At 49.4% G+C, this 26,152-nt stretch overlaps 2 protein-coding genes across 3 annotated transcripts; both read left to right on the top strand.

Annotated features, from left to right (window-relative positions):
• Positions 1-1,256: 1,256 nt before the first annotated feature.
• Positions 1,257-6,041, top strand: LOC122372974 (aminoacylase-1A-like). The gene is made up of 5 exons (XM_043350677.1): positions 1,257-2,235; positions 2,586-2,732; positions 3,057-3,244; positions 3,698-3,988; positions 4,718-6,041. The coding sequence occupies exons 1-5, from the start codon at positions 2,139-2,141 to the stop codon at positions 4,865-4,867; spliced, it is 873 nt and encodes a 290-aa protein (XP_043206612.1). The 5' UTR covers positions 1,257-2,138; the 3' UTR covers positions 4,868-6,041.
• A 1,858-nt stretch (positions 6,042-7,899) lies between these two features.
• Positions 7,900-18,123, top strand: LOC122372975. 2 transcript variants are annotated; one of them, XM_043350679.1, is made up of 8 exons: positions 7,900-8,241; positions 10,254-10,508; positions 11,767-11,878; positions 12,204-12,329; positions 13,040-13,187; positions 15,168-15,371; positions 15,870-16,061; positions 16,979-18,123. In XM_043350679.1, the coding sequence occupies exons 1-8, from the start codon at positions 8,142-8,144 to the stop codon at positions 17,240-17,242; spliced, it is 1,401 nt and encodes a 466-aa protein (XP_043206614.1). In that variant the 5' UTR covers positions 7,900-8,141; the 3' UTR covers positions 17,243-18,123. The 2 variants fall into 2 exon arrangements, with proteins under 2 accessions (XP_043206614.1, XP_043206613.1); XM_043350678.1 differs by having other exon boundaries at positions 15,870-16,070.
• The last annotated feature ends 8,029 nt before the right edge of the window (positions 18,124-26,152 follow it).

The raw sequence follows: 26,152 nt of genomic DNA, 5'->3' as shown, positions 1-26,152 counted from the left end.
ATTTTCGTAGGCAATCTGTCTGAACCACAAGCTTTATTAGCGTCTAAGCTGTTCAGGGTTCGAAGGACTTCACCAGGGGTGATGTCAATGCTGCTGAGAGTGGGTACTGGTTCAGTGTTTCTTGCTGTGTATGTTTGAAGCTGTGCAATGTGTGCGTTTGTGATGTCAAGTTGTGTTTGTGAGGCAAAGTATGTATTCAGCATGGTGGCTTTGTCAGTGTCAGTTGTCGCTGTTGTGCCATCGTGTTGTATGAGTGTCGGTATGGAATGGTTTTGTTTATGACCTGTTATGTCTCTTAAAATTTTATGATATTTGTGAGGGTCGTGTTTGTTCTGAAGTAGATGTGATACTTTATTTTTTACATGTTCGTCGTAAAGTTGTCTATTCAAATTTGTCACGAAGTTGCGTTGGGTTTTCCATTTTGCCCACGCTTGTTTGTCGGTTTTTCGTTTTCGGGCAGCATTAAATAAACGTTCACGTTTCCTAATTTCCTTCAAAAGTTCTGGTGTCACCCAAGGTTTGTCATGTCTTCGTTTGCTTTGTTTTATCGGTATGCACTCTTTGGCTGCGTCAATTATACGGTTAGTAAAATCAGTCGCTGCGTCATCAGTGTCCTTGTTAAGAATTGTTGTCCAGTCTGTTTGTTGTAAAATGTGTGTTAATTTATCGGCGTCTGTATTTGCATAGTCCCAGTACTCGGTTACATATTTGTCATCATTCCTTTCTCCCTGGATTGATAGCGTCACAAATACAGGAAAGTGGTCAAGTGTCGAAAATGAAGAGAGAAGTCCGCTATCAATGATAAATTTAGTATTGGATGTAAAAAAGAGGTCTCGTAGGTTGTATGTGTCATTTTCAATACGCGTAGGTTGGTCGATGAGTTGCGTTAGTCCAATGGTGTCAGTTGCGTCTCTTAATTTTCGGTCGAAAGCTGTCAGTCCACTATGTTGATAGGTATCTGGAGGGAGGAATAGGTTGCCAACATTTAAGTCGCCTGTCAATAATACATTTGGGGAGTAGAGATGTGCACGAGTCACACTGTCGGTTAGTCTGTCTATAAACTCTTCTTGTCGATGTGCTGGAATATTGGGTGGGAGATAGATTGAGCACAGTAAAAATGTAGAGTCTTTTATTTTTATTTTTATCCAAATCCATTCTTCACCAGGCAATTCGAGTGAGGAAATTCTGGAAAATGTAAGTGAGCTGTGAATGTATACTGCCGTGCCTCCTCCGTGTCTGTCTCTGTGTCTTGTAATGGGTGGATGAAAATTGTCAATAGTATAAAGGTTCGGGTTAATTGAGTCGTCCAATTTAGTTTCAGTGAGTGCGAGAATTGTGATTTTATTAACGTCGACAAAATTTGGGGCTACCCAGCAAAAAAGACCGCAGGCTAATCGGTCCAGCGGTTGCTGAGATATAAGCCTCTCAAAAGCGTTACAGGCCGGGCCGGGCCGGGCCGCTCATACTGAGATTTTTCCGTTATATTGAAAAGACTTCGCTTCGCTCGCTGCGCTCGCTCGCTCGTAATCAATGTCGCATTGGAAACAATGAGATGATTTGACATGGTACTGCGTATTACGAATCTGTCACGTCATTGTCTCTGAGTATACGAGTACAGTACAGTGCCGGCTGTGTGTAACCTATCGGATTCGGATAGTTCTGCACTTGGCTTGTAAACTAATGTAAACACGTATCTCCTTACTACCACTTACTCGTGTATCAGCAGCTATTGAAGTGACCATACTCCGGCGAATCAATGCCGCTGGTGTACACGCTACAACCTTTAGTTCGTATCCGTTTCTTCTAAGTCAAATAGTTACTTCGATATCGTCTTCTGCGTTGCGCGGACTCACCTTCTATTCCACTCTCTCTCCGTGTGATTCGGCAGGATTGTCCTCCCTTTGGCCCCAATGACCCCGGCTGCAGCTTGGTCGATAAATATGCATAGATAAATACACCACGGGGACGACCGTCTCATTCATCATGTATTACGCTCCCCCCCCCCCCCCCAGCATTATGCTCTTCCCGTACTAGAACTAACCGTTTCTCCTCCCCTCCCCCAGGAATACTGGGACCACGAGCCGTTCAGCGCCTTCAAGGATGACAAGGGCGACATCTACGCCCGCGGCACCCAGGACATGAAGAGTGTGACCATGCAGTACCTGGAGGCGATCCGGGTACTGAAGGCTCGCGGGTTCCAGCCGCGGCGTACCGTCCACCTCACCATGGTGCCCGGTGAGCGCGGCTGATGGTGGTGAGCAGAGGACCTCGAAATTTGAATTGATTGGTACTTAAATGGTCGTGGGGATCGTGCTTTATTCAGATGTATCATATCTTTTTGTCTTGAGTCTGAGACCTAAGGGAGTACTCCACAACAACTCTTATCACCCACGTGCACTTTTTGTTTACTTTCAACTCTTGCCATACTGGTTCTGATCTTGACCATCCTCGTAATATTCATTAAACCTCTCTCCCCCGCACTATTTCGATATGTTACCCACTCCGCAGTCCGCACTATATCTGACCTTTGACACTCTCTTCACCTCATTTCTGACCTCTGGCCGTTTCCGCGACCCCACCTTCAGATGAGGAGATTGGCGGTGTCACCGGTATGAAGGAGTTTGTGGCCACGGACGAGTGGACCCGCCTGAACGTGGCCTGCGCCCTGGACGAGGGAATGGCCAACCCCGGAGAACAGATGACCGTCTTCTACGGCGAGCGGCACACGTGGAGTAAGTTCGGGGGTATCTGGAGGTGGTTTGGGGATGCGTAAGGAACTCAGAATTTCTATGAGGGGACCTACGAATGTAAACGACACAGAAAGGAAGCTACGACGTGTTATCGTTTGACGAAAACAAACGGCCGTTTTAAGGTGCAGTTTTGCCATTATGTGTCATGTATTTTTCCGCTCGTTTCCCTTATACCACGTGACTGTCTCTGACCTCCATACCTGTCCAACTGACCTCCTGCTGACCTCTGCCCCCTTTATCTGACCTCCCGTCCCACCCTCTGGCCTCTCAGCCTCCCTTTAACCTCTCCGCCCGTCCCTGCGGCAGAGGTGGAGGTGACCTGTCTGGGCCACACGGGTCACGGCTCCCAGTTCCTGCCAAACACGGCTGGTGAGAAGCTGCGCCGCGTGCTCGACCTGTTTCTGACGTACCGCGGCGAGCAGGAGCGTCTGCTGGCCGCCCACCCCGACTGGAAGCTGGGGGACGTCACCACTGTCAACCTGACCATCATCAGTGTGAGTGGGCACATGGCGAGGGGTGGTGTGGTCAGTGCGAGTGAGTGAGGGGGGAGGGAGGGCATACCGTGGTGTGGGTGACCCATATTGTGTGGGGATACTGCTTCGTGACGTGATAACTGATAACCATGAGTGATTATGGTCAGATCAGTTGACCAGATCGCTGGCTTAATTGTTGTCTTGGTTGTCTACGATACCAAAACGTATTATGTCTTTAAGCATTTCTTTTCATAACAATTACTGTTGCCGGTACTCATTTGCAGTTCCTGTATTTGTATTTGTATTTGTATTTGTATTTACATTTAAGAGCGATCCACATACAAAGTGCGTGCAGTTCCTGGCCCATCAGTGCAGATCCAGCTCCTTTCTGTATATTTTAGCACCAGGCTGTCACGCAGCACGACTTAACTTCACGCTCAGCTTGCTCAGCATATTGATTATTTTTCCATCTAGGGTGGAGTTCAGCAGAACGTTGTGCCGGACAAGTTCCACGCCTGTTTCGACTGCCGCGTGGCCCAGAAGACGCCTCCGGACGAGTTTGAGGCTCTGGTGCAGGGATGGTGTAAACAGGCCGGAGAGGGAGTCACCTACCAGCTAACACAGAAGGAGGACAACCCCGACCTGAGCCCCATCAGCCCCGGTCACCCGTGGTGGGCGGCCTTCACGGCGGCACTGACCAAACTGAACGTACCGGTGTGTCCGGAGATATTCCCGGCCGGCACCGACAGCCGCTTCATACGACGGGTAAGTTAATATAGGATAGCCGTACCTACTTCTCTGTCCCTTTCTCTCCCCTCTCTCCTCTCTGTACCCCTCTCTCACTCTACCGTTTCGATTGTGTTTAGTGTTGATTTTCTTCGTTCAACATCCATCGCCGATCCACACCTCAGGAAACAGCACTGCGTGTGCGTTGCACAGCCTTGACGTTTGACCTTACGTTTGAACTTCAGTTGCCGGTAGTCGTGTCAATCATAATGTTGGCACTGACTCTCGCAACGCTACCCCGCAAATCACGCCCTTTGGCCTCAGTCATCAGCATTTCCTATGGCTGCGATATGTGTTATGAATTGATTTTTCCGTGCCTCCGTAAGTACCGACTCGTCGCCCCTTCATCCGAGATCATCACGTAACGCCCGTATAACCCAGTGCTCCTTACGTGTACGGCTGTACGCACCTCACTTTTAGCGCCGTTTCTCCGTTTCTCGTGTTTTCCTTACGTTCATGAGTGACGACGGTGACTCTCGGCGCTCCCTTCCCGTGTTCTCACTTCCAGCTTCTGCCCGACTCTCCATTCCCTATTGTTCCTCAAGTTTTGACCTACGATCCACTGCTCTCAGTGTTTCTCACTTCACAAGGAACGTGCGACCTATTGCTCGTGACGTGTGCCACGTCTTACTTCAGCACGGCTCTCCGTTTCTTCCGTGCTCAGCCCGTCAGCCGATAAACGTGCCTCCCTCTCCCTGTTCTCCACAGCTGGGTATCCCGTGTTACGGCTTTTCACCGATGAACCACACGCCGATACTGCTACACGATCACAACGAGCGGCTCAACGAAGAGGTGTTTCTGCGCGGCATCCAGCTCTACGTGGAGCTGATACAGAGCATGACGGCAGTCACCGCCTAGCAGATGCCCCAGACGAGGGTGGCGCGGTCGCTGGACGGGTGAGAGGAGGGTGGGAATCGGGCGAAAGGGCCGGGAATCTTGCGGGAGTGCAGGGAATCTTGCGTGAGAGCCATTAATATTATGATGAGGGTGTTATTGCCAGAGACTTGGGGGAAAATTGCGTTCATGGCAATGAGTGTTTCCTGTTGGTATGTTGAAAGTCCAGGTATTGAATGAATCTTAGCAGGGTGTAGATGATCTTGTAGTTCGGAAACCTGTTACTGTCATGATCGTCATTTTATCAAGGGCCAGTGAATCTAGGTGAATCTAGTTACTGAAAATGTGATGCTCAATGCTCATAAGGACATTGGTTCAGGCAGTTATTGGTATTAGTACTTTTGGTGGCATGTCATCTTTTTCACCTTGTCAGTGATTGGGATAGGATAAGTCATGTAGGTTCATTTATAATAATGCAACTTTTGTCGCCATTAGATCACGCATTCAGGGAAATATATAAATATAGCAATAACGAACTTCTTGACTGGTCGTGGCCGCAATACCTTACAACCGGTTATGGCTATCATTTCCTCTTGGTAACAGCCGCGCTCAGCACAGGCACTAGGCTGCCGACGGTGTACCAATGTCGTGTCCCAAGCTACCATAAAAACCGCGTGTTGAGCTCGGGGTGACCATTTTCGGAGGTATTTGTTACGAGTACACCGAAAATAACTGAGGTTAGAGCATGCCAACAAGCGATTTTTTTAGTCTAGGTTCTAGGGCTGGGCCTCGTTGAAATGTGTCAAACACTACGGTACAAAATAGCTTCCACGGCAATGTTCTATTCGTATTGTTGTGCGTGTTAAAGCCCAGGCTGTGTGATTCGCTGGATAACTGCAGTGTGACCTATATTCATGGCGAAATTGTGATCTGTGACACGTATTGCCTTTTTAAAGTCTTCGATGACTTGTTGTCCTGTTTAAGAATCAGGGAAGTCCATTTGATAACCCAGTGGTATTGTGCAATCCCGAGAAACTGATCCCCGGGTCACGTAACCTTAATTGCTGGTTTTCGGCTGGCAACGCCGATTTCAATGCCGGCGTCTTGACAATAGTGGCTGGATTGACATACAATAACTTGTCGGCTGTGCTTGTGAAGCACAACTCGATTCAAATATACCGATTTTATGCCAGCAAAATGGTGTTTCGACTGCGTTGAATCGTCATTTTTATTATAATCGTAGGTCGATTCCAGATCGTAGGTATTTGTCGGTTGCCTGTCATAGTATCATGCATACAAGAGCTTTGATGTGTAATCTAACGTGCACAGCATGTTACGTCATACAACAAGGATTATACAGCGCTGGTCCGTCCGTCTACTCAGGTTTCCGTTACTAGGCGGAGCCCCACCTCGCCGTGGTATCTAGGAACCGACCGACTGCACGCCCGAAACATAAGCCGGGTCGCGGGGTCCGTGGAAAGCTGTCAGTCAATAACGGGGAGTGCGGAATACAATCAGCTTCGACACTTTCACTTACACGACATTTGGGCATAAGTTACAGTCTTGCGCATCTTGTGCCATTTTGGTATGTCACGTGATCCACTGTCCTTCCTTTGCTCACCGTCACGTGAGTTCACGCTTCCAGGAGCTGCGGCGGGGCTCCAGCGGGGTGGACCCGGGGCCGCGGTCCAAAGCCGCTCGGCTCCTGGCCGGCTGCCGTCCGCGCGGCCTCATAACGGGACGGTTATGAGGCCCCGCGCGGCCGCGTGGCGAGCCCTACCCAACCCGGCCCCCAGACGGAGGGGGGGGGGACGGGCCCGGGGAGGGGATGATCGGAGGGCGGGGCACACGATGAGCCTTCTCGTCATCGTGGAGGGATCGATAGAAGGAATGAAGGATGGAGGAATGGAGACGCCATCACAATTCAAATTCACGAGTCGCAGCGGAGATCAGTGCGTTTAGAATGGAATCGTGGTATTGATTGGATTTTCGTGTGTACTTTGGCGAGCCCCGCTGCATTACCCAGACTGTCCTCTCGGCCTCGACAGTCGACACCCCGTCTCCCCCTCCCCTCGTCTCTGGCTGTGACATAACCCCCTCCCCTGCCCCCCTGTCGACATTCCTGGCCAGGCACGCCTCCAGGGTGGCCGATGACGTTTGGCCGGCGCCTGTGTATTATCGGATAGCTGACGGGTGGTCGCTCACGCAACTGGGAGCGCCGCCAACTCACGCAGGGCCGGTACAGAGTACAGATCGTACTCGCGCTGGGTCCATTCTACACGCCGGACAAACGAGGATAACAGCTGATACCAGCCCGGTCAGAGTGCATCCACAGACGGGTTGAGACTAAGGAGAAACCGACCCAGTTTGTGCTTAGGGCCCCTAGAAAGGTATCACATTTGAGTGACTCCTTTTGGCCCAGGGTGAACTTGTTCGCGGTTGGCTCCTCCTGACATTGGCGGTTGCAATGCAAACGTCAGTGAGCGTACAGGGTACCACGTGATCGCCTGGGGAGGGGTGCAGTGGGCTATACTCGGCACAAGCACGTGCTTTCGACCAGGAATAGCCAGGGGCGAACCCACGGCGGTGGGCGGGTCGCCGCTCGTGTTGCCATTGAGCGGGCTCCCACCGTCCCAGTGTAGTGGTAGCCACTGTACCGATCAACATAAGGAAAAATTGGGAAGCTGATCGCGTCTTTCCAAGCTGAAGCTCACATAGCTAATGTTCCGTTTCATGACAGAGCTGCCGCCGCCCGCCTGATACCTAATTGAATGCATTTTTGTGGGCCCTTGGCCCTTGCCAACAACTGCATTTCCACCCTAGCGTTATCAAATCGTTTTACTCGGTGTGTTCCATGATGCGCTTGCATGTGTTGGCACCGAGTCAATATATCGCTCCGCTGTCCGGACCCCTTCTAGGCCCCCTCCGAGTTCCGACGCTACGTTCCATCCCCAAGCTCGAAAACTGATTTTTGGTACGATATCGCGTCTGGCACGAGTTTTTGGGTACGATCGTACTGTAGTTGGTACGGTTTACGACCTGCGCCGGACTCCGGAGTTGGCAACACGGAGTGGAAATCTCCGTGGGGGACGGGCGGATCGCTAGGGAGGGGAACTTTGGCAATTACTTTTCATCGCTAAATTCTGTGCAATATTGTTGTTCGTCTAGTCACCAGTGTCATATACTCCTGTACACTTCAAATTGTATATAACTTCCGTGAGTGCATTCAAAATGAGCTTGTGCACCGGAGCCAGTTGCTAAGGGGCATTCTGAAGACCGATATCGAACCGAGTGGATTATGGCAGTTTTCCTGGTAAATGTTTGCAAATTCAATGGTTGCGGGCTTACGTATCCGTCGCTGGGTGATTTGATACAACACATCGAGGAAACACACATAGGTAAGTCCTAAAAAAGCTCCTCGATATTCGAGGGGGGCGTATGCGCCATTATTGCCTCGATATCGAATCTCGTGCTGCAACGCCCACTTTCAATTCAATTCAGTAGATACAAAAATATAAAGCAAGTTTTATAAATGAACATCTATTTTTAAGATAAATGTGTCTTTTGCTGAATTTTCAAGTAGCAAGGATCCAAATAATTTGCTAGTAGTGGGAAGTGCAGCCCAATTATTCCTTACCGACCTTACCGCAAGGCTCATAAATCATAATAGTTTGTTAATGTCTCATTTCAAGTTATTTGGATTGAGCAAAATTACTTTCTTATGTTTGCGTTTTCTGCAACGTGGATTTGACAAAACAACTTCAAAAGAACTTTGACTTCTTCAGAAAGTCTGATGCATAAGTGGCAAATAATCTATTGATTTAAACTGAAGCTGCTTATAAGTCCTGGCTTTTTCCCATTGTGACTTATTACATCCATGTTGATCCCATTGTGATCATTTCATCCATATTCCTGGTTATTATAGTTAAAGATCAAGGTTTATCAGTCATTGTACGCATGCATGGGTGTATATTATGTATATATGTAATTATGTACGTATGAATGTATTTATATGTATGCATGCATTGACATCACAAGCCTTCCACATGCAGTGTGGGCATAACAGTCATTGACATTGAAACTTGCACACCTTTTGCTGGATACTTTCATTTTTACACAAATAGTGTATAGTTATGATAGGTCTGCAAGGGGAATGAATTCCCTCTGTCTGGAATCCCTCCTATATTTTTATGTATAGCACAGGAGAAGCAACAGGCCAAGTCTGGTGCTTCTCAGAATGTGCTTCTCCTGTGTGACAGGAGAAGCAAACTGTATGAGGTTTGTGTTGTCCATTTGCTATAGCACTTAGCATTTAATTGCATTTTGTGTTATGGATTTGAGCAACAAGATAGCACATAAATGCTATTTGCTTTTTATGTGCAATCGGTCATTGCCTGTGGTTTGTTCAATGTTACATGATTCACAGTACACACACAAAAGCTCAGAATGTGCATTGTGTTGTCATGCACAATTATATGCATATAACTCTAAAGAAAGCCTTTTTTCCTGTCCTATGTGTTATCTCCTGAGTGGTCCCAATTTTAAGCTTTTAAGCAGGATCATGGTCTGTTGTTAGCCCTTCTGAAAAAACTGGACAGTGTTCAGCACTGTCCATCTTCCCTAGTAGTGCAGTGGGAGGGTTTCTCCTGATGTCATAAGGTGGTGCCATGGTGAGAGTTCAAATCAAGCCACTGAGGGGCTTGATATTTGCTCCTGACAAGGATAGTTTGCAGTCTGGCATTGGACGCAGTACAGGATAGAGGAAACGTGTGAACAGGATGGCCTGTGTCCGGCTATGTGGACTTGACTCGATAAACGCTCGACTCGTAAACTCCACGTCTGCAATTTCCCGATCGGACGGTAGAGGTCATGACGTATGTAACAGCCCATCAGCGAACTGAGCCTAGGCAATGAAGATCCTCTCGTACAAGTACATAGATCAAATTAATTTATCTAAAAAGCAGATTCCTAATCCCTACGGCTGTGAATGTGACATGAATTTCCTACACATCACTGTCTGGCGGAACCGTTCAAACAGGAGCCGAGGGCCCGAGGTAACCCCGTCACTCTCGACTCCAGTAGTTATTTGACTCGATCAGCCATGAACTCGGGTGACACTGACAGACTCACAAAACCAGGTGACACTGACAGACTCACAAAACCAGGTGACACTGACAGACTCACAAAACCAGGTGACACTGACACACTCACAAAACCAGGTGACACTGACAGACTCACAAAACCAGGTGACACTGACAGACTCACAAAACCAGGTGACACTGACAGACTCACAAAACCAGGTGACACTGACAGACTCACGAAACCCTTCTTGACTCCGTCAGAGGCTCGATCTGGGAAGCTCATTCAGGCGGTGGCTATAGTAACCCCGCCACTCGATCTGTTCCCGCAGACTATGACCCGTTCAGCGAGGAGCAGCAGGAGCGGCAGCAGCCGTCGTGCATCCCTCTCAGCTCGGCGCTCCGGTTCTACACCAACCTCCCGTCAAGGAAGCCGGCCGCCGCTGCCGCCAAGACGGCTCCTGCGGCCGGTGCCGGCTCTCACGGGCCGAACCACGGACAGCAGACGGGCGGCGGTGGAACGGCCGCGACCGCCGGCCTGCCCACCCTCGGTCGAGCGAGCTCCACCGGCAGCGCGTCACCCTCCGGTCAGTGGCGCCGTCGTCGTCCTCCAGCCAATGTGTGCGTGTGTGTGTGTGTGCTGTGCTCGTGTTGGAAAAAGTCGGATAGAACTTTGATTACGCTAGAGGTTGGGTAAATTTGATGTCATATGCAATATTTTAACTACATATTAGTGAATATGCGAAGAGGAAGCGGCGAAGTATTTGCGCCATGTTCGACGCATGATCATGTGTTTGGGTATCAACGATAGTAATTTCACTCATTCAGCTATGACAAGGGGAGTATCTTGGTAGTATCAGTTGGAATTATCTACAAGCACTCGTCTCAATGAGTGGCATGCAGCTGCAGCTATCGGATGCCGTTTGGGCTCCGTCCCGGGGACGATGACTGCCGGTTCTGCCGCTAGCTGATAGCCGCCCGCCCCTCCCCCTCCCCTCCTGTCGGAAAGGACACCTGCTCCCCCCGCCCATCCGACTCGGGTTACGTGGCTGTCTGGCCGGGATGACCTTCGACGGACATGGGGACGCGTGCTGTGGGCTTCTGCGATCTATCGACTGCTCCTCATTGGAACCATCGCCGCTTTTCACGAGCTATAACGCCGTAGCTGGGGTCCGTCCCGATTGTTATTGGTTTGTCCGAGCGCCGGCGTATGGGATTCCCTCTCAACCTAGCCCGAATGTTTGCCGGTGGAGTTAAACAGCCCACCTGAGATCACCCACTGCAGAGCTGCCAACAGAGCTAATGTCAGCAGAATAGGAGGTGATGGGTCATACAGTACAGTGGGAGTTAAAGCGTTTACGTGCAGAGGGGCATTTGGCTCGAGTGGGTGCCAGGAGTATTTTCAGGGGAAGTCACCGGGATCGTTTGGAGGTTTTAGAGTTCAACCCTGGGTCATGTGGTGCTTAACTTTAGACGGTTGTATCCTTGGTAAAATGTTAATAGCGATACTGTAAGGAGGGCTTTCCGTGTTATGAGCGGAAAACTTACAGCGTCATTTCTTACGTCCTCAAATTCCTCTTGCAAGGTGTATCTTAGCCTATCGTATGATTATAAGTATGTGTAATTTGTAATATTTTGTAATTTCAATGTAAATTGGATTACAATTTACCATTTCTAGTATATGGATAGTTCTGGCTCCCGTATTGCTATTTTTACGAATACGGATAACCTACGCATGCTATTTTTACGCATACCTGAATACAGCAAATGCATGACCCTCTTGTAGGCTTAGTTCGATCGTGTGGTACCGTCTAACATTCCCCTGTCCCGTCATGTCTTCCACAGTGGCGAGCGAGGAGCCAGAGTACGACATTATGACAGACTCGGAGGATAGCAACGACTCTTGGACCACTCAGGAAGAATTCTCGGCCGAGTTCATCATGCGATACGGCTCAAAGTGAGTGGATAAACCACGAACGGGCAGTGCTGTCGCCATTCAGTCGACAGCGGGGAGATCGGGGAGCTTTTTGTGATGTTGGTCGTCGGGCATTTAGCAAGGTAATCGGTAAATATTTTCAGATGCACAAAGTCACTTTTCTGTTGTTGTATGTTTCTCTTTCTTTTATTTCATCTGAGTTGTGGATTAGGTAATCTGGCATACTAATGCTAATCTAGTTTTGTCAATCGCGGCTCTTGCCTTCTTTGAAGAGAATTAAATTTGCATGATCTACATGTTCGTATACCCTTCTAGCACTGTATAATTCGAATTGATTTTTTTCCAGGATGACAAATCCCAATGCAAATGAAGAGAAGCCATACTCTTGCCCAGTACCTGGTTGTAAAAAGCGTTACAAGAACGTTAATGGTATCAAGTACCATGCCAAGAATGGTCACAAGAAGGATGCAAAGTAGGTATCTCGTTCATGAGAGACTGATGCTCGCTCTGTGCGACTTATAGGCGGTTACTTTGATAATGATTTTCATTTGATAATCTTTTTTGTCTTGTCTCAGGCTTTAGTCAAGATAAGGAAAGTTCACAAGGTAAAAGATTGTTATGATTTTAGCAGATCGTGTTTTTCCGTTTCTACGATTTTTTATTATCATTGAATGATATTGTACTGAAAGACCATGTCATTGATGTAAATCGCTCGATTTAACACGGAAACATCGGTTGTATTGACCTTATGCCACCCACCCGATGCCTCTTCTTTTGTATTCCGCCAGGTGCATAGTGTAAATGATTGTCAGATCGAGGGTAAATTCGCGAAATTTGGACACATTTTACAAAGTACAGTAGCATTTTAGCTAGAGCCAAAACCTTGTTTTGCTGGGTTATGCAACACTTTCTAAAAATGGAAATCATGCCTTCAATAAGAAGGCCTACTCGTAAATGCAATAACAAAGGAAATGTAAAGGGTATAAATGTCTCTGTAATTGTGGCTGGCTAGCTGAGCTCATGGTTAACCATTAGTTTCAGTGGGGCATTGCTGCTGTGAAAATCCCATTAGAGTTTAATGAAGCTCACCAACCGCGCATTTGCATACAGCAGCGGAACTGCTTTGAATATACAGCTGCAGATTTAGCAGTGTGCCTGACACATCCGCCGTCTGTCTCTCAGAATACGGAAGGCGTTCAAGTGCCACTGCGGGAAGAGCTACAAGACGGGCCAGGGCCTGAAGAACCACGCAGTGATTAACCACGCTGGCACTCCGCTGACCACAATCACCACCTCGATGGGAGAGGTGCTGCAGATTCCCACTAGCCAGGTGAGAATGCCGGGAGGGATACGGGGAGGGGGAGAGGGGGCGGAAACGGATCTTTGCAGGGTGATGCGGGAGGTGGCTTTGGCTAAAAAGGGGCAGAGCACGTGCCCCACTAGCTATTTCAACACCCCGCCTTGAGCTGTGTTGTTGAAGCATAAGCCCTCTTGCCTGGCTACGAGGTTTTAGATAATAATATTTTATACCTTGCTTCATTTCGTCGATGGCATGTTCATTACATGGTGGACATGCATAATCCAACGATTTGTGTACCGCGCGACTTGCCAGAAGGGAGGCCATTTCACGTGCCATAAGCTCAACATCGCAAGAGCTGCTACCACTAACAGATTTCTTAGTGTATGGTAACAGTATTGGGAAAAAAATATCCACTTACTGTGATGCTCAGTTACTGATTGTTGTCTTCCAGTGGAGCCTCTACCGTCCTCTCGGACCCTGCCTGTGTCCTCTTCCTCCAATCGTTCCCGATAGTGTTCCTGCCGGATTCCAACTACTCCGAGACTGCCTGAATCCTGCGTCCGTCTTATCCAGTCTGCCATGGATGTCAAGGTGGGACATCTGCTGTATTTAATCATATGTGCGTACTCATTGTGAGGTTTCCTTCTTACAAAATAAGAGTGAAATTTTGTTTTTTGATTTGTGACATGATAACTGGGTCGCTACGGTTTTGATTGAGACTAGATAAATTGTATTGATTTTATATTAGATGCACTTTAATTGAAAACTGGGACAGTGGCACCTCATTCACGTCAATCAGAACTTAACCCTCGCCCTGGCAGGGCATTTTTCATAACACGGCCTGGCAGGGGGGGTCGATGCGACCCCCCCTCGCGATTGGCTCCTATGGCACCTAGAAACACCAAATTTGGTAGGTAGGTGGGCTCCCCGGAGTTCTCGCCCCTGTGCAAATTTGGTTGCTCTGGGTCAATATTTAGGGGGGTTTTGGGGGGTATAAATGTAAAAATTTCGCTAAAAACAGGTCAAAAGTTTTTCGCTTATAACTTTTGATATAATTAAGATAGAGCAAAAAGAAAAGCACCAGTGAACTCAGCACGTCAAGGCGCGTCGAATGATATACTTTTTAGCTTGCTTAAGTGTACTTCAAGTTTTTCTTAAATTTTAAGTAAACTTAAATTAATAAATTAAGTTCAAGTTAACCAAATTGCATCATATCGCATATCATTTGATTCGGCTGAACACCAGGAACACAATGATACCATTTTTTAAGCTCTAGCGTCATTATGTGCCAAGTTATTGGCAAAAACGTCATTTGACCTCAGTTGACCTCATTTGACCTGAACCATGGATAAGTACACCAAACAAAGAAGCACCAAGTGACCTGCTGTTAAGTACCGTGGGTTCAAAGCACAAAAGTGATAAAACGAAACGGATATCTTCAGTATTTTCCGAATTTAGTATTTTCCCATAGGCTTAACATTACGACGTAATGACCTCTAACTGACCTCAGGTCAGTGATCTAAAAAAACCGGACTATATGTTATACAACTCGGTGAATTTAACACATCCTGAAAGTTTGAAGGAAATCAGTCGAAAACTGTGAGTTGGACAGGTGCAAAAAGAAAATTGAAATTTGACCATGACCTTGTACCGGTTTTTCTGACCTGTGACCTGACCCAAGGTCACCCGGACCTGAAATTTTCAGGTCATATGTAAAAAGGTTGCCCCATAGGCTGTGCCAAATTTGGCGGCGCTGCGCGCCGCCGTTTTTACGCTATCTTCGAAAAACTTTAGGGGGGGTCGCATCGACCCCCCCCCCCCCTGCCAGGGCGAGGGTTAAGCCAGAGTAGCTTGCCAACATTACTTGAGAACAGTGTGTATTCGTCGTAACTCGTAAAAAAGAGATACATTTACCAATGACCACGCCTTACCCTTGCCTGTCTCCGTTCTCCTCCCTCCCTCACCCCTGGCGGCTGCGGCGCTAGCTCCCACCTCTTACCTGTCCGCCAGGTGACGACACTGCAGCCAGTGCGGGTCAGCCTCTCGGCCCTGATGGGCGGCCACGCGATGCCCGTGAAGACGGTGGCGGCGCGACACCTTCTCACCACTTCGTTCAAGGACACACTGCGGCGCACGGTGGAGTCAGCTGTCAGGGATGACGAGCGCGGACAGTCGATCACGCTGACCGGCGTATCACGGGCAAACACCATACAGGTAAGCATTGTATTCTCCGACAGACTTCTCCCGGGCAAATGCCATACAGGTGTGCTACGTTCGCGGCTTGAGGTGGGTCAACATCGGTTATGTCGTTGGGTTAACGTCAACTATGTTCTTGGGTTAACGTCGGCTTTGTCCTTGGGTTGACGCGAAGTTGGGTTAGCGTCGGCTGTGGCCAAGGGCTAACGCAATGCTCGTAGGTTGTGTTGGGGGACGGAGGTGCTCCGACTGGACCGAGATGGTGCAGAGGAGGGGGAACACTTGGTGTACTGAAGTAATAAGATAATGCTTTGCAGTTCTTCAGTGATAAATTTTGCACGGATAGAGCTATTTCTCTTTTTTGTGGACGTAGAAATGACTGCTGGAGACCAGCTGCTCACCTCAGGCTTTGGTCATTTGCTCACTTGAGTCTTCCTGTCTGACCAGTGCCTGAGTGACCAATGACCAGCACCGCACGTTTTCCATCCCCGACTGACCATCCCTCCCCTCCCCCAGGTGGCCGTGCCGGCGTCGGGCATCATCCCTCTGAGCGGGGACAAGGAGCTGACGGCAGTGCCTGTCTCGCGTCTGCTGGCGCAGGGACTGGGCGGCAGCATAAAGCTGGCACAGCTCGGCACGGCCGCCGGTCACCTGCGCACCACGCCCGCCGACGCCACGCCCGCCACCACCGCCACTGCAGTCGTAAAGGTAGAGCAGGTGAGAGCGCCAGCGCGGCTGACGGCGACTGGCGCGGTGTGTGCGTGTGCTTGTGGGGAAGTGTGGGTGTTTTGGTTGTGTGCGTATGTGGGTGTATGTCTTGTGAGTTGTCTTGCACGTCAGGGGATTTGTGGTTGTTTGAGGTGTGAAGGAGAAGACCCGTGAATGTTGCAATTTGCATTAGTTGATTGATGATTGCGAAAAAGAGGGAGCGTGATTTTCAACTGGTGTTTATGTCCCACTTTATGGCCTGTCCAAAGTTGATGCCTTGCTGGTCCGTTTTGGTCTTCCGGGAACTCTATTGCGGTTGACATTTTGTACCTTAGCCAGGATCTATCCTAGAATCTATGTAGGTCAATTAACAATTCATCAAATGCTCTCACAGTCGAAGAACAGTGCTTTCCTACCCTCTCCGGCTACTAATTTCGTTGTTATCGCCTGATTCATGGCATTTCATAAATATTGTGAGTAATTTGCATGACATTTGCGAGCATGCTGCCATGAAAATTAACCATTAAATGTATTGTCCTGAGAAAAGGGCTTGTCTTGAGCTTGCCAGGTCCTGCTCCTTTCTAACTGGATAAAAAAAGAAGAGAAAAACGAGATGTCTTCATATCTCCTTGTCACCATGACCTTTCATCAGTCGCTTTAGTTACGTGAGAACTTTCGATATCGATTAGATATAAATAAGCATGCCTAAATTTCGTCATAGTCATGAAATAGTAAAACTTTGTGACCCATGTGGGTGTGTTCATTTTTTTATAAATCCTTCCTGACATTTGGCAAAACGTAACAACTCAGTTGTAGCTGAGGATTTCGTGGCTGGTTCCCCGCCGTTCAGCTGCGCTCATTGCGCCTCTCTATGGCCGCCCCTCTGACCGCCCGGTTCCCCCGTCTATCCCTCTCAGACGGTGGTGAGGAAGACGTCCAGCTGGGACTCTGTCTCTGTCAGCGCCGCGCCCACGGCCGTCTCCGTGTCGTGCGGCGGCGGCGACGTGACGCGGCCGGTGACGCCGCCCGGCCAGCAGTTGCGCGCCGCGCTGCCGCCCACGCCGCTGACGCCCGGCTGGCAGGGGCCGCCGTTCCCGGATAGCGTCATCGAGGACGAGCTGCCGCCCACGCCGGCTTCTCTGCTGGACGGCGGCGCCGAGCCACTGGCCGGCCCGGCGTGAGCCCGGTGAGAGCGGCCCGCCCGGCCGGCGGCCAGCATCCACATTAGTCCAATAGTGCGTGTCCCGGCGGGTGGACGGGCACGGCCGGATAGGGACAGCGGCTGCTGGCTGCAGGACTGCGGCTGCGGCACTGCTGCGGATCTTGCTGTGGCTGCGGCTGCGACTGCTGCGGTACTGCTGCGGCGGCTGCTGTGGTTACTGCTGCGGCGGCTGCTGCTAAGGCACTGCTGTGGCTGCGGCTGCGGCTGCGGCGGCTGCTGTGGTTACTGCTGCGGCGGCTGCTGCTAAGGCGGCTGCTGCGGCTACCCCCGCAGTGGGTCCTCCGGCCGACCGCCCGACCGCCCGCCTGTCTGTTTGTCCGTGTATGTGAGCGTGTGTGTCGTGCGCGCCTGTGTGTGTCGTCTCGGCGTATCGATGAAGATATTAGCGGCCCTCGGGCTGACGCCGCGCCCGCGTCGTGTCACCGTGCTGCTCTAATGTAAACTCACGATCCGGCCCGCAGCCGTCGCCGCCGCGGGTGGCGTGCGGCCGGGCCCGGCGGCACAGCTGCCGTTCAGGGAGTCGCCGCCGCCGCGGCCGCAATAAGTTCCCGCCGCCCCGTGCGGTCGGGCGTCGTGTCATGCGTGTTCTAAAGTACGCTTATCGGTGGTGCCAGGTGCTGATGCGGGCCGGCCGGCGGCCGCTGGGGGGCGGCCGGCGCGCCGCTGGCCCCTGTTGGCTGGCCAGCCCACTATCGTTGTCAATGATTCATCCTGACAGGGTTGCCAGTGAACATTTTATAGATCATCCTTTCATAGTGTCAGAGTAGTATGTATTTGGTGCGCGTGTGAAACTGTGTACAATGTGGCGAATAAAGCAGCAGCCCCTCGGGGCCAGAGGAATACGTTTTTAACGACCAGTGCCGCGTGCCTGTGAGGTCGCGGTTAGCCGAGCTCCTGCGACCGGTGAGGGCCGTCCTGCTCCATGTAGTTCGACGGTACTCCCCGGCCTGTCGGCGTGAGCACTCCCGAACGAACGTATGCCGCCGTAGACAGTCCGTCGGCGCTCGGTCGCCGCCCTAATCTAACTACGTCGGCCGATTAGTGCGTGAGTTTGGCCGGCGGAGGCCGGATGGGCGACGACTGGCGAGCGGCGCTCGTCGGCTGCCGCTCATGACTCCCGGGACGCCTGTCCTGCTCCGGCACTGTCTGAGTGACTCGACGGGACGGGCGGCAACTCACTGCACTCGCCGACGCAGTTCCGACCTCCATTCGAGAACTCGTTAAAGACCACCTCTTCCTCAACTTTGGTATGTGGCTGCCTGAGGAAATCGACTCCAAAATGGTAACCGTCCCGGAGGATATGATAATATGAAGTGCTCTTTATTATAGGATGTCTTTTTCATTCAGATGAATTCTGAATGTGGCACGAAAATCGCCATAAAAACCGACGGCGGTCAGCTTATAAGACTGCATCTGAGAACGCAGCCTGCATGACAGTGCCATATTCCATGAAACATTAACCGTGTATTCTATAACTGCATATCCGTCCGTCTATACCTATATTCTGTTTATCTATCCATTTGTATACCTATCCGTCTGTCATCTGTCCGTCTGTATAACCGTTCGTCTGTATATCCTTCCGTCCGCCTGTGTGTCCGTCTGACTGTGTATCCGTTCCGAGTCCTCGTTTGCATCTGCGTATCTGTCAGCATGTATCCGTCTGTGTCTGTGTTTTTGTGTGTCCGCTTATACCCTGATGTGTCTGTGTGCGCCCGCCGGCGCGCCCGCCTATCAGTGTGGTCTGTCACCGGTGCGGCGCCCGCGGCACTCATTACGGAGCACTGCCGGCGGTATCACAACACAGGCCGCCGGCGAATGGACGGACGGAGGTCACACGGCTCACCTGATCCTCGTTTGGACTCGAGCACTGGACCTTCGGTGAGAGCTGAGAAGGATAATGGAAATGGGAATGCGTGGGACCAAGCCGGCTTGTGTGTGAGACGCGTGCCTTATTGGAAAATAAGCGGGGCTAAGCGTTCAGCATCGCATAAACAAGCCGAAGCGTTTTATTAGGTAGGTGTAAGCGCGTTCCCGGTTTTGTACGGTTTGCTTGCTGTAATCCAGCTGAATTGACGAAGAATTTCGTGGAATGCATCTAATTCAAGAATTTTCATAGCGGAACTGATTTTCTTAAATTTTACTGGGGTGTAATGAAAGTGATGCAATGCAGACCGCAACAAATTAAAAATTTAATTAAATTAGATTCTAATATGACAGCTCAATGTTAAACACTAAGGGATATTCCTCCACGGTTTCGGATAATCTAGCAATGTTGAGACATTAGATACATGCTGGAACTCGGGCATTTGACGCGTTAATCATTTTTCGCTCCTGTCGAGTGTCGATAGGTATAAGCCGCGTTTACATTGGGTTTATTGCAAGCCAATGGCTCAGTTGGAAATGTTGTAAAACGTGCCAACAGCGCTTTGCAATTACAAAACGATCTCATTCAACGACATGAACAGCATTGCATCGAAATTATCACTGAATAAATGAGTTTGAGCCTCGTCAAAAACGCTATGTAACCAGCCATATCAATGCCTCACGAAGTTCATATGGGTACTCGGTCCCGCCTCCAGCTTCAGGTGTGACGGCACAGCCTAACTATCCAGGCGCTTACTTGTTCCGCCATCTATTGAGAGTAAGAAGTACTAGCGTGAGCCATGCGGTACAGCCTAACTTCAGGCGCACCGGCACAGCCTACCTATCCAGGCGCATACTTGTGCCGCCATCTATTGAGAGGAAGAAGTACTAGCCTGGGCTATGCGGTACAGCCTAACTTCAGGCGCACCGGCACAGCCTACCGATCCAGGCGCATACTTGTGCCGCCATCTATTGAGAGGGAGAAGTACTAGTCTGGGCTATGCGGTACAGCTTAGCTTCATGCGCCTTCGCTAAAGCCGTCTAGGGACGGATCTAGAATTACTGTTTAATTTGCCCAAGACTTACCTAGTACAGACTACCGGCAGTGCAGAACGCGGCTCGTCCGCCACGTTTTCTCTAGTAATTCAACGTTAGCGAATGCCGGCACCCGACTGAATAACCATATAGCTTTGGATGAAATATCGGCGCCATAGGTACTCATGACAGATCAGTTCACAACTTGGCAGCTTCATGTGATTTGTTTTGGTCGTGCTTTGAAAGAAATAGTTAGGTACTCTCTCTTCATTCTCAGCACTTTTTCGATTTCAATGCATTTTATATCCCATTCAAACATCCGACCAAATTCGATTTCACGTCAATCTTCCGGTTCTCACCTCATCTCCCTTCCACTGAAACCGATTTTGATCCCAGTCTCTCCTCTCTCTCTCTCTCTCTCTCTCTCTCTCTCTCTCTCTCTCTCTCTCTCTCTCTCTCTCTCTCTCTCTCTCTCTCTCTCTCTCTCTCTCTCTCTCTCTCTCTCTCTCTCTCTCTCTCTCTCTCTCTCTCTCTCTCTCTCTCTCTCTCTCTCTCTCCTCTCTCTCTCTCTCTCTCTCTCTCTCTCTCTCTCTCTCCCTCTCTCCCTCACTTCCTTGCAGCCCAGGTTCCGGGGGACACAACGTGACGAAACCGCGAGGCCTGATGTTTTGGGGGAGGGGAGGGGCGGGTCTGGTTACGGTAATAACTGATGAGCCAGCCGGCCGCGCGTTGTTGACCACGGATAGCGCACTGACAGCATAGGCGTGTACCGACAGACGGGAACCTGTCAGACTATGATAGTCGGAAATGCCGACAGCGGGGCAGCCCTCCGTGTCGGCGGCTATCGCAGGCCAACCGGAAGCGCAAAGCGACGAATAACAGTGCATTCTATCAGCCCCACGGTGGAGTAAAGCCTTGCCGCATAAAGTCAACCATCGGTGCCAGAACAGCATCTAAACTGTCCATGCTACTTCGTTTCCGCCGGTCCCGTGGCTCAGTTGTTAGAGCTTTGGGCTCTGCATGGTGAGAGCACGCGTTCCCGTTTATAACAGTCCGGGTTCGAAGCGCAACGGGCGCTTGACATTTATGGACCTCCTGACAGGTATGGTTGCGGTTGGTGGCAGGCCGTAGCCAGGCGAAGTCAGTGAGGGTCGTGCGCGGCTATGTGCGCACGTTAAACTTTGGACTCTAAATTCTGCCATAGAACTGAAATTGCGCGATCGGAGGGTAGAGGGCAGGGTCACCGCAACCAGCTTCGCTTAGCGGTGGCTCTGTCCTTGTGAATCCTTCCTATATATCAAAAGGTTCGGACTAAATTTAAAAAGAAAAAATATCAGTGTCACCATGACTGTTTTCACTCAGTGCTCACTGCTTAGTGCTCAGTTATATGAGACTCTTCTCAAAGAAAAAGTTGTTTTGGGGTGGAGACTTCCACTGCAGTCCAACTGGCGTCTAACTTGAGCAGACGTCCAAGTTGGCGTCTAACGTGCACTGAAAACAAATCGACACAGTGAGGGCATGTTCTGTACTGGTAACACATCAGTCATGTGTTAATCGCACCCAAAACACAATAAGGCTGTGTATTAGGGTGGCACTTAATTTCGACTTTTTTAATTTCGACCGGGACGGGTAGCCATATTGTTCTACCTCACGAAAAAATACTCTGTATGAAATTTTACCAAAAAATATTTATATTTAGAGGTAGCTCAATGGGGTCATAATTGGTACATATTGACCAAACGTACATTGTGAACGGGGATTCAGATATGTGTCGCGCCTTTCAAAGCATTGCCATATTTGAGACGTAACACGTTTAAATGAATGATAGATGCCCTCCTATTTGTTTCATAACCACAGTGTTTCTTGCCGCAAACGCGCTGTGACGCACTGCGTGATTCAACCAATGGCCGTACAGGGTAGTTTAGCTTATTTTGTTCGTTGACGGTAGCCCGCTGCCAGGCGTGCAACTTCAGCTCTTCTCTCGTATTATGATGGTTGGGAAGGGTCACGAGACTGCTAGCACTTACCGGGGTTACATGAGCAAGTAAATGCGTATCAGGAATGGTTTTTCTTTGCTGAGTACTGTGATCCGTTTGTAATACGCATTTACTCTGCTTATGTATCCCCGGTCACTGATGCGCAGGGGGACACTGCCAGTGTACGGCCAGAGGGCAGGTCTCCGTGTCTTCGTGATGTCAGGGAGAAGACGTGCACGTGAAAAAAAAGATAAATTGTTTTGCTAGGTCATTTCAGCAGAACATTTTTCGCTGGCCAGGCTCAAAGTGACAGGCCGCAGCCACTCTTTAGTGCCCTGGCCGCAGCAAACGCTATTCTGGAATCCCTCGATGAGTGAGAGTTGAAGGATTGAGTGAAAGCGCTCAGTTTTGACACAAGTGCATCGAACACCGGCCTCAGTGCAGGAGCCTGCACGATCATCGAGCAGTGGCTCGAGCAGGACTTGATCCACCTTGCCACGACATTTACGAGTTTGTTCTATACAAACATTTTCAGCCTGCCTCGGCCCGTCCAGCGGCCCGGACGTTTTGTTTAAGCGCTTCCATAGAAAGTGGGCGTCTATAGATGGAACGAAGCCATAAACCTTCAAAAACTGTGACATGTCCCACCTTTACAACTCGCGTGATGCTCTTGCACACCTCGGTCGTATATCCTAGACCAACAGCACTCACGCGACAACCGTGAGATGCTGGAGCTGGCCATCACTGTCCTCGGTGGTGCTCCGAAATGAGGTATGAAGATCGCTCGCCCCGATATGCTCCGTGTGTGCTGGTTGACCAATGCCATTTACGCTATGAAGCTTTACCTCTTCCGAGCACAATCCCGGCTCACTCCGTCTAAAAAGAAGAGCCTCCAGCGAATCGTGACCTTTGTGGTAACAACGTAGTTTTCGGCTCGATTCAATGCACTGCTTCTGGCGTCTGCACCAGCGCAAGATCTCGACTTCCTCAAGTCCCTCCTGGAGTGCGAATTGGACGAATTGGTGTTCGAATTGATGTCCAAGGCGACAGCCATTGTCTTCAGCCGTCACCTCTGGTATCTCTAAATGAGAGGCTGGTCGCCCTCAACTTCTAATGAAGGAGATTACGATCGCTGCTACTGAACGTGAGATGGCTGCATCGTTACGAGAGAAGGAGAGGGTCGAGTACCCCCCCCCCCCGTCGAGCCCACGTTGAACTTACTATAGCTTCAGTCTCTAGCAAGTCCACGGCAGACTTCGTCATATCACAACTGGCTTCACAAGCTTCTTCAGCATCCTCGGTATGGACACCGACTTCCTCTTGAAGGATCCGATTCTTTGGGAGTTCAAGCCATTCTACAACGCCGCCACGCGCTACATGAGGTCTCTTCACGCCTCTACGACTTCGCGGAACGAGGCATTTTGTTGATGGCCAGGAAATCGAGCTGACCCCCACGAAGGATAAAGACTAACAGCAGCTCCTCTTGTAGGTCGTCGAGGAGCAAAGACGCAAGCATTCTGACATACGCACGGCGGTCGTAACTTTCAAAGTAGGCAAGACTAGCCGACGAATGATGTGTACAAGTGTTGGCTGATTACGGATGATACCGCTTTCTCTTTTCATGGAGTTATGCAGTAAGTTATGCATACCTTCAAAAGAATTATGTACTCATATGTACCTATATATCTGAGCTTTAGGTGCTGAAACGTTTGGATAAAGTCTTGACAACGTCCAATGTCATTGTGAACGTCAGAAATACACGTGGAAATTAAAATTTTGGCAAAGTTGTGTTTTTCACAAAAATGTGAACTTTGACCTGGTTGAGCTACCTCTAAATAAACATACTTTCCAAAAATATTTCACACCCAACGTTTTCTCGGGTGGTAGAACAGATTGGCTGCCCGTCCCGTTGAAGATTCTCAAAACGAAATTTTAGCCCCGTTTTAGTGCCACCCTACTGTGTATTTTCACGCTTGGCGGGACCTTCGACACGTTTGATAACACAGAAAACAGAATAATGACACACTTTCTCGTGCCAAGCACGCTGGACGAATGTAATGCATCAGTGTATCGAAATCATGTGTTGTCGGATATGGTAGACGTGTACCCTTACACAAATATACCGTGCCATCCACCAGTGAGCGACCTCTGAACCTTAACTTCAGATGGGGATAACAGAGGGCGTTTTTCGAGCACCGACTTTTATGCTGCGTTTTTGTAAAAATTTGCCAAAGTGTTTTGAGAAAGGTCAAAATGCACAATACAGCCGAGGGAGTCGATACATGATAAATTGTCTAGAGCAATATGCGCTGATTGCATCAAGTGCAAGCTGAAGAATAGCTAATTAACGTCTGTTTGGAGGGAGAAACTCCTCGGTCTATATAGCATATATTTGAAAAATTGGTGGCTGGAAGTTTATCCCGGCTTTCTGGATAACTGTATTGTACAGTAGTCCTCCAAATTGGGGCATCGTCATTTGGTGCACTAATTGAGCCGTCCAAGTGACGTGTTCACCCCTCGGCCCTGGAGCGACCGACCGGGCGCAACGTCAGATCGTGTATGGGTCGGCCGCCCGCGTGCTCAGCCCTGACCGCGCTCTGACCTATGGGTCGGCCGGCCGGGTACTCAGCTCTGACCGCACCCGAGCGCCCGATTCCACTCGGGGCCCGGCTTTGGCAGTCAGCCTGTCCGGCTAAAGCCAAAGTCCCTTCAACTGCGCCCCGGTAACAAACTACATAATCACCACGTGTTTCCTTCTTTCACTTGCGATTTGTGTTAAATATAGTAACACATTTACCTTGTATTCTGCAAATGTATTCACACAAGCCTTATGTGTTGAAGACACAATGATATTGTGTTTTAGGACACAACACGACTGGGTTAACACATTTGTAAATTGACACGTCTGCGACGGGTCAAAAAATGCATGATGCAGGGTACACAAGAAAGCCTAGTTAACACGCTCTGCCTGTGCGTTTTTAGTCGTTTTTTGTGTCATTTTGTTTTCAGTGTGGCGTCCAAGTGTTGGACGGAGACTTCCAAGCTAGACGTGTCTAAGGGTAGCTGTCGCCAGAAAGACGCAGTAGCCGTCCAGCTAGACGCGTCTAAAGACGCGAAATAGGTAGAAGTCTCAACCCTTGCTGTCGTGGCGTGACATATTTGCAATGATGTCATTACATATTGATTCAGCAATGGCTACATTTATAGATATTTTACCTACCAAAGCAAATAATGTGATTAAACAGAAAATAGGCAGTAATTCGTCATAATTAGGTAGACGAGCTTCTCTGCACCTATCGAATTCACATTGCCGCTGTCATAGGTCAATGTCATAGATGTGAATTTGGGATTCATGTTATCTTTATTTCTGTCTATAGTTTTGCTCAATTGTTTCCTTGCCTACATACTTCTGGACATAAGTATTCACAATCGTTACGAATCATTTTCAACAGTTCACTTCAATTGCCGTATTTTGTACCTTGTGTGCTAACTTCCCAGATTAGAAAGTTAGACGCTTGGGAGTTGCTGTCTGTTTTCAAAGCAGCCACCCGTCGCAACTTAGCTGAGAGGTACGAGAAAGAAATGGTCTGAAAACAGTCGTGGAGCTCCACTATCAATCGGGAAATTCGGCGCTCTTATTGAATCCCAACCCGTCACTAGAGAAGCAGATTGATATCGTGACATCCTGACAATTCGAGAGTAGCCCGGGTCGTACATTTCTGTCCGTCCATCAGTGAATGGAAAACAGGTGCTTTTTGGAAAAAAGGAGATCGTGAAGTCAGATATTTGGCCTGAACATCATTGCTCTTTGAAACAAAGACGGACCGCGGTTGATAGATTCGGCTTGCTTCAGTTAGTCTGCTTGCTCGATTATTTGTTTGGATGGTTTTCCTTGTTTGTTGGGATTGCTCGTTGGATTAGAGATGGACAATGAAGAATGGGGATGGGCTAGTCTTTTCGATGGATATACCGGGTGGCCCAAAAAAAACGTTCCG

This window comes from Amphibalanus amphitrite, unplaced genomic scaffold (genome assembly GCF_019059575.1).
Source record: "Amphibalanus amphitrite isolate SeventyFive unplaced genomic scaffold, NRLGWU_Aamphi_draft 001425F_arrow, whole genome shotgun sequence".
NCBI classification, from domain to species: domain Eukaryota; kingdom Metazoa; phylum Arthropoda; class Thecostraca; order Balanomorpha; family Balanidae; genus Amphibalanus; species Amphibalanus amphitrite.
This window is presented reverse-complemented; position numbering and strand designations above follow the sequence as displayed.

Bases quoted from the DNA above. Each gene is read 5' to 3' on its own strand.
- LOC122372974 (XM_043350677.1), top strand. From the start codon at position 2,139: ATGAAGAGTGTGACCATGCAGTACCTGGAGGCGATCCGGGTACTGAAG. The intron at 2,733-3,056 runs GTAAGTTCGGGG...TCCCTGCGGCAG, and splicing joins CGGCGAGCGGCACACGTGGA to AGGTGGAGGTGACCTGTCTG. The intron at 3,245-3,697 runs GTGAGTGGGCAC...TTTTCCATCTAG, and splicing joins TCAACCTGACCATCATCAGT to GGTGGAGTTCAGCAGAACGT.
- LOC122372975 (XM_043350678.1), top strand. From the start codon at position 8,142: ATGGCAGTTTTCCTGGTAAATGTTTGCAAATTCAATGGTTGCGGGCTT. The intron at 8,242-10,253 runs GTAAGTCCTAAA...CTGTTCCCGCAG, and splicing joins CATCGAGGAAACACACATAG to ACTATGACCCGTTCAGCGAG. The intron at 16,071-16,978 runs GTGAGAGCGCCA...TATCCCTCTCAG, and splicing joins CAGTCGTAAAGGTAGAGCAG to ACGGTGGTGAGGAAGACGTC.